General features: G+C 56.9%; 1 protein-coding gene across 1 annotated transcript in view; it reads right to left on the reverse strand.

Annotated features, from left to right (window-relative positions):
- Window positions 1-6,850: 6,850 nt before the first annotated feature.
- SNCB (synuclein beta) overlaps window positions 6,851-8,053 on the reverse strand; it is a 2,293-nt gene continuing 1,090 nt past the window's right edge. The window contains exons 3-4 of the mRNA XM_017728169.1: window positions 7,739-7,828; window positions 6,851-7,593 (exon numbers count right to left, since the gene is read on the reverse strand). Of these exons, the coding sequence (XP_017583658.1) occupies window positions 7,561-7,593; window positions 7,739-7,828 (123 nt within the window). The 3' untranslated portion in view covers window positions 6,851-7,560. The remainder of the gene's footprint in view (window positions 7,594-7,738; window positions 7,829-8,053) is intronic.

Consider the following 8,053-nt stretch of genomic DNA (forward strand, 5'->3'; position numbering starts at 1 on the left):
CCACCTCCCACGCCGCACGGGCAGCTCCACGTGAACGCACACCGGGCTCCCCCGCCGCCGCCGGCGCCCGCACACGCCGGAGCGGGCAGCACACGCACCCCGCACTCGGCTCAGCCCCAGCTTGGCTCCACGGCGTCCGGCTCTCCGGTGCCCGGTTGTGCCGGGGAGCGGTGGGACACAGCTGGCAGGGTCTGGTTGGGAATGTGACCCCTGCGGCGCTGCCCGGCAGGAAGGAGAGGGGGTTCCCACGGCCTCTCACAGGCACATCACCTTCACGCACGGCTGCCCACATGTCGGCGGGCAGGGATGTCGGGTGAGAAGGTGGTGGGGTGTTGGAGTGGGTGGCAGGGGATGCCCAGGGGCAGCAGGATCCCATCTCTGGCCACAGCCGTGCATCCCGTGCTGTCCCCCAAGTCATGTCACCAGCAGGAAGATCCTCAGCGTGCCTGTGAGTGCCTTGGGGTGACAAGGATGTTACCCAGACACCCAAAAGCACCAAGCACCCTAAAAACAGCACTACTTTCCCAGCTGTCTTGGTGTGGATATGCTGGGGGGTATCTGATCCCTGCCAGCACCCTCTGTCCCAGGTGCCCCAAAACACAGCCCCTGCCTCAGCCCTGTGGGATGGGAGAAAACTGCACCCAGGACACTGTAGCCTGGTGGCCGAGAACATCATCTAGGGTACTCCTGGGTACAGACAGGGATATGGCCCCAGGGCCAGCTGGGGGCAGAGGCAGCGACAGGGACACAGAGAGGCCCAGTTCTGCCAGCTGCTCTGTGCCACTGAGAGGGACCTGAGCGTGGCATCAATCAGCCAGAGCTGGGTGGTGACACTGGAGAACAACCCAGTCACACATTTGATCTCTCAGCACAGGATAAGGGAGAGCTGTGGAAAAGAACCAACACAATCGTATAATCAGTGAATGGTTTGGAAAGGATCTTAAAGATAATCTAGGCAGGGACACCTTCCACTAGACCGGGATGCTCAGAGTCCCATCCAACCTGACCTTGAACACTTCAAGGGATGGGGCAGACACAGCTTCTCTGGACAACCTGCGCCAGGGCCACACCACCCTCATAGGGAAGAATTTCTTTCTAATATGTAATCTAAATTGACTGTTCTTCACCTTAAAGACATTCCACCTTGTCCTATCACTCCACTCCCTTGTAAAAAGTCCCTGTCCAACTCTCCTTAGGTACTGGAAGGGGGCTCTAAGGTCTCCTCAGAGCCTTCTCTTCTCCAGGCTGAACAGCCCCAACTCTCCCATCCTGTCTCCACAGCAGAGGTGCTCCTGACTTCTGATCATCAATACAATCATCTACTGCAACCAGATGCTGCTGTTCCAGAAGAGCGAAAGCCTTTCCTACAGTGCCTCTGTGCCTTTGTGGTGGAGAGGCAGGGACTCTTCACTTCTTCTCTTTCCTTTCCCAGGGGCTCGTTTCAGCAGCTCCATCCATGTCGATGAAGTGAAAGCCCTGGCTGCATTAACGGCACACAAACGCACCGTAGTGGGTAAGTACAAAGGGAACATAAAGCACATGGTAACTTGGGCATGGGATGGGGCCATGAGTCAGAAAAGCTCATTAGGGGCTGTGAAAATCAGAAGGTCTTTGCAAGTGCAGGATGCTCCTCTGGGCACAGATGTGTGAGGGCATGTCTCGCTGCAGAACACGCCACTGGCAGCCCGGAATGTTGGTGTTAATCAGGAAGTGTCAAGCATCGTACTCCTCGGATGCAGTGGCTGTGCCTGGGTTGTCATGGATTCAGCTCTGGCTGGTGGCATTTGTGGCAGGCTCAGGGTCCATATCCTGTCCTGCCTTTGGCTCTGCTCTGCAGAGGCTTCACGGCATTACCAGGGAGCCATGTGTGGTGTGGGGAAGCGGTTCCCCCTTGCCTGGATTCACCAACACGGTCACGATTGCCACAGTCACTTCCTCCCCCTGGGGAGCAGTGAGCTGGCAGAGAACATCTGTCTGCCTTACCCAGCCTTTTCCAGATGTTCCTTTTTGTGTTGCCATGGTGGGTGTGAGGATCAATCCAAGGAAATACTCGGTGAGTTCACTCCTCGTTTCCCTGCCGACAGCCCATAACTCACGCTCCATTTGCACAGCCCTCCCTCTCCACGCGCATCACAGCGATGTGCTCTGACGAGTGGGGGGAGATGTTTGTAGTGAGTAACACTCACCCAGCGACTGTGAAAAGCAGCTTGGGGTGGGGAGAGGGGGGTGAACTCTGGTTTATGGGTCGGTGCATCTGACCGGAGACACGCTGAGGGAGTCTGGAGTGGGGATGCTCCCACCACTGCCTGCTGGGCTGGGGGAAGGGGCAAATCAGCAAGGGCTTAGAAGGGCAGTGAGCAAAGGGAGCAGGAGTTCACACATCTCTTTTTTTCATGCCAGGGTCCCCAGCTGCTGTGACTAAACTCCCTGGAGCCGTCAGGCAGGGCAGGGCAGCTGCCGGATGATGTACTGAGGCTCTGTGATTTTTCCTGGGGCCTGTAGTAACAACTGTGTTTTGTTGCTCTTGCACAGGAACACAAGCTCGAGAAAATAACAAGGCCTTTTACTGTAGAAAAGGCCAAGAAGGAGTTTGTAGGTGGTGGGTTTGTCCCGGCTCTGTAAGCAGTGTGTGCTGGCAGTCAGGGGAGCAGACAGCAGCTGCCTGGCCAGGCAGATACAGATACAGAGGCTGCCACCATCACTGCCTGTCACTGCCCTGGTGTTCCAGTGTCCCTTTACACTTTACTTTGCCTGCACTGAGAATTTGGAGTAGAGGGACCCTCAGGCTAGTCCTCCTACTGGGCAGGGTCCTCACTTGGGCATTATCCTGTACTCCCACTGGCCTGCTCAGACTCAGGGAGGAGTGAAGGTTTCTCCTGCCTCAGCATGTGATAGAGAGCTCAGAGAGTGCTGGTCACAAGGCAGAGACCTCTACACACCCTCTTGGTAAGGGCCAAGACAAAGACCCTGTGAAAGCCAAAGCCATTCATGCCTGTGGGACACTGGGGTGGCCCTGGGATATGGGCAGCACAACACATTGTTCAGGGGACTCCTTGGTGTGTCCAAGACCATGACCAGCCCATGGTAATCACCCAGTTGTAGATATGCTTTGGTTGGAGCTCAGCAAATGAGTTGCAAGACAAGATGTGACTGATTTTTCTACCTCCACAGGGCCTGGGATTGATGTGCTGGCCCCTGGTCTCAGTACCTGGGGAGTGGGAGATGTCCTGGATAGCAAATATCTACACCCACACAGCAGGGCACTGGGTAAACTCGGATAGCACCACTTTGGAGCCCAAGAGCTCGGTGGGACCCTGAGGGTACCAGCACTGCATTTTCCCCTCTCCTCCCAGGAAAGACCTTCCCTCTCTTCCCTGCAGACCAGGTCCAGCTCACAACTGCGGTGAGGTGCTTCCCCCTGCTGTAACTCCAGGAGCTCCTGCTCTTGGCCAGGCGCTGCTGCCCTGATCCAACGCCTGCAGCTGCCCATTCCTGAGGCTGTTGCCAGGGAGGAATAAACTGGAAAACACACAGCTGAAGTCCTGCCTGCAGCTGCCACTCCGTGTATCCCTCCAAGCCCTCTCTCCCCAAAGCAGCTCCCTCCCCCGGGGAAGAGGCTTTGAACCAAGGCTGCACCCTGAGCTGCTGCCCACAGTGCCCTTGGGAATGGCCATGTCTTTGCTGATCCCTTTTCTTTCTACACATCCTTCTGCTTCGCTGATACAGCAGAGAATGAGGCAGCTGAAGACTTTGACTACTATGTGGATAGTCTTGCTGTGCTTTGGGACTGGGTTTGCAGTGTCGGTTTTGCTTTTAGGAGCTGTACCAAGCTGGTAAATGCTTTGGGGCAAACAGTGGAAAATCCTCTGTCCCAGTAAGGAGAGTTGATCTCTCCCATGGCCCTGCTCTGTGCTGACCCCGGGGCAGCCAATCGCACTCCCTCCGTGTGAAGTGCAGGATCACTCAGATTGCGCCTGGATGCTGCATGGTGCCCAGCGAGGGACTGTTTCTCACTGGATCTGTTTTCTATCAGGATTGGCTTTTAGGAACTGAACAGCATGCTGTGCTTGGAACATCATGTCCAGGAGCTCTGAAGGTGATAAAGACAGGAGGAGCTGGAAGATGAGCAGGCTCTGCTTTTCACTACCCTCTCTCCAGCCAAGGAGATCTCTGTCCTGCCAGGTCCTAGTCTCTATCCAGCCAAAACATTCACCAAGAACAGCTATGCTGAGGTTTCTATTTGTGCTTTTCAGCAAAAGCTCCAGAGAGGGAGCTATTACCAGCACAGAGGGCCAGATTAAATATTTGTCCCCACAGCTTCCCTCTTCCCACACCATCTCTGCTCCATGTCACTGTAGGGCTTTGGCAAAGTGGGCTGAACACCTGCACAAGTCTGGTTCCTGCCGTACTTGTGTGGGGCACGCAGACAGAGCCATTCAAAATTCCAGAAGGATCAACACCAAGGCACTATAAGACTATGAGCAGGTGAGTTGAGCCCAGTCATTCCAGTCCCTGTTCTCAAAGGGGTGGTGGTCAGTGCCTGTCTCTAAAATGCCCACAGAGAAGGTGGCTGCCCCTCGTGTCCTACAAAGCCAGCTCTGAGGGCTGTGCTTAACACTGCCAGGCTGGGAACAACAGGACTCTCCTGCACATTCCAGGATCACAGCACCGTAGTTGGTTTCCCAAAAACAGATCCCTATGATAGCAGCATCCTAGAGATGTCTCACAACACCCTCACCCCTGCCACTGTTGAGAATCAGCTCAGGAGGGAGAACACACCCCAGAGCAAGCAAACGTACAGACCACTCCTGACAGACCCTGCACTGGTGTGTGAGCGGCATCAGCACAGCTGAACCTTGGCTTTAGGAATTCAGCAGCCCAGGAAGGCACCACATCACCACATTGACATCTTGCCTGCTGTGCCAGAGGGATGGAGCATGAGGTGGAGGTGGCAGGTTACATCATTTGGGGGAAGGAAAGCCCAAGCCCTTCCCTTTGCTGGCAGGGAGCAAGGATCCTTGGAGTGACCTTGGCTGGCTCTTCTGCATCCTCAGTCTTCATTGTTGTATCAGATCTGCCCTCAGGACAGAGGAGATGATGCTCTCAAAGGTACTGGGGTGTCACCGTGTTGGCACTGAAAATCATTGGCAGCAGAAAAAAGTGAGCAAAGCAGGGGACTGCTACAAATACCAGCTCCCTCCCACCACTGTGTTCAGGACTGTCCTACACCTTGGAACAGTCAGCCAAGGTACCTGAGGGCTCTTTGCCTCACCCGTCCTTGTTCTTGGACTCTTTGCTTTGCTACAGAGCCCCTGGGCTGTATTTGAGGGTTTCCCACCCATGGCACCCCATCACAGCTCCTGGCAGGTCAGCGCCAGGGTGGGTTCATCTTCCCAGCACTGACTCCATCCATCTTGGATAAAGTCTCATGCTCAGCAGTGCTCCTTGTTGCTGCTGGGTCCCTGTCCCTCTCTCTGTTCCCACAAACCTGTGCACCCCATTTCCAGGGTTGTGCCAGGCTTGTGCCTGGTGCTTGCTCATGTGACACTGCCTGCACACTCCTCATAGGGACCTCTGTCCCCGCTTGCCCCTAGATCCTCCTGGCACACACCAGCCTCACAGCTCTCCTCTCTCTAGAAAATTACAACCATGACTGCAAGGTACAGCCTGAGTGTGGACAGGGAACCTGGAGCAGGTGTTCACTGTGTTCAGTGAGGTCGGCTGCACCGATAGACACAACACTCAGGGGATCTGCCCTGCTGAGGGTCACAGTCCTGCAGTGCACGGGGTGCTGCACACAGGAGACACCCTTTCTATAAACGGTTGGTTTGAGCAAGTTCTCTCCCTGCTTTCTGGGTTCCAGCTCTCCCAGGCATGGGCTTGTCTTCCCCCACACTGCCTCTGCCCCAACCCCTTTACAGCCTCCCTGGCACTGGGGCAAGTCATGCTGCTGCTGTTTTGGGTCTGCTTGCCCATGGATGGCAGAATTGGACAAGGGAAGGAAAAAATGTTCTAGGGGATCTAGCCAGCCAGCCCCCAAAGAGCTGTCTTGGTCCTTCCAACAACACACAGTGGGTGGTATGAGCACTGCTGCAACCAGAGACAGGGCAGGATTTGCTGGCATCAGCAAACCCGTTGTGTGTCCGTGCTGACTGCTGCAGCTTCACTCCTCGCTGGCAAAGCCGGCGAGCCAGCACAGGTGGGGGATCTAATCTGATATTCATGGCAAGGAGACTCAGCCCAGCCTCTCACCCTGACTTGTGCTGCAGCCAAGGGGCTGCAGGCTAGCTGGGGACCCAGGCTGGGTTGGTCGTCCTGCCCTGGGAGAGCTGAAGGCCCAAGGACTGCGCTGTGGGGTGGGCACAGGACCCCCTGCCATGGTGGACATCCCACATGTGTGGGATGTGTGACACCCACCTGCCCTTCAGGTGGTCACACTGCATCTGAGAGAGCTCTGGGTGCCAGCCACGTCCTCAGCCCCTTGAGGGGAGCAGGGGCACGTAGGAAAGGAGAAACCAGTGCTGGAGCCCAGGGCTGTGTATACACTCATCCTGGCTTTTGGTCCTCAGCCCCACAGGGCTCCCTGCAGATGCAAAGCCCTGCAGACAGGCAGGTGGCATGGGGACACTGCCTGCACCCCAAGTCTCAGCCAGAGTCTGACTGGAGGCCTAGGGCACAGTGACCTGCTGTGACGCAGCAGCCAGCAGACAGAAAGGCATCTTGTCCTCATGAGCAACCAGTTCTGCCCACTCCCCCAGCACCAGCTGCATTCCTCTTTCCAAAACTACCCCTGCCACCAAAGCACAGGGACAACCCCTCCTCAGGGACCCCACGACCAGGACCAGGGGGCTACAGACAAGAGTTGGCTTTATTCACGGACACGGGGGCAGCTGTGTCACTGGCAGCTGCCCTCGTATTGCACATCCAGCGACGGGGGAATATCCATGCCACGTCACAACACAGCGTCGGCACTATGGGACCTCGGGGAGGGGCGCGGGCACCGTCACCACCCAGCAGGCTGGGGAGCGGGCTTGGGCGCCAAGGGTTCACAAAGGCAAAAGACCCGTCCACCCATAGATAGAGATATATATATAAAAAAAAAATAGTTCCACGATGACCAGAGCAGAACCACAGGGACACGCGTGCAAGCGAAATGTACAGCAGCCCGTGAGCAGGTAAACATGCTTTGTACACACACGGACACGCCGGGACGCAGCCGGGGTTTATGGCGCTGGGAGGGAGACAGAGCCATAAACCCGGGCTTCACACACACGCTCACACTCACACACACCAGCCCCTGCGGGCAGCACCCACGGCTCGGGCACGCGCCGGGGCTCGGGGGCTTGGACACAGCGGGTGTTTCTCACTGCTAGACATGTTACGGAGACACGGACACGGTCCCTTGGAACGGAACTGGAGGAAGAACTCGTGAGCGAACGGGGCAGGGGCACCCCTGCTCCTCCCCGGCACACAGGCACCGGCCGGGGCCGGCTGAGGAGGAGCAGGGGGCTACCGGCGGTTCGTTGTGCTGCTGGTGGAAGAGGCAAGGATGGGGGTCCATTATGCCTCTGGCTCGTATTCCTGGTATTCCTCCTGCAGGATGGGGAAGGAAAGAGCCAGTGAGAGAGTTCAAGTGGGGCACGGAGCTCTCCTCTTCTCCAGCCCAACACCAGCTTTGCTCTGGACAGTGCACTGATCACTGTCACACTGTGTCCACTGTGCCACCCTGTCCCCTCACCTGCGGGGGTTCCTCGTAGTTCTCCCCCTCTGGCTCCAGCAGCGGCTCAACCAGCGGCTCCTCCACAGCCTCCTGGGCCACCTCCTCTGCCTGAGAGTGAACCAGGAGGTCAGTCCCACACACACACAGCCCCCCACACGGCACCCACCCTTCCTGCCCCTTCCAGACCAGCAGTGCACTCAGGATACAAGGGGTTCTGTGAGGAGCCAGCGACACCCCGGGCACACAGCAGCCTACCTAGCTGGGAGGTGACATGCACACGTCTGTGGGAGCAGGGGCTGTGTGTTTCTGTACCTGCCCTGCCTCCAGCCCCAG

The sequence above is a fragment of the Corvus brachyrhynchos genome, unplaced genomic scaffold, assembly GCF_000691975.1.
Source record: "Corvus brachyrhynchos isolate BGI_N302 unplaced genomic scaffold, ASM69197v1 scaffold21, whole genome shotgun sequence".
Taxonomy (NCBI): Eukaryota; Metazoa; Chordata; class Aves; order Passeriformes; family Corvidae; genus Corvus; species Corvus brachyrhynchos.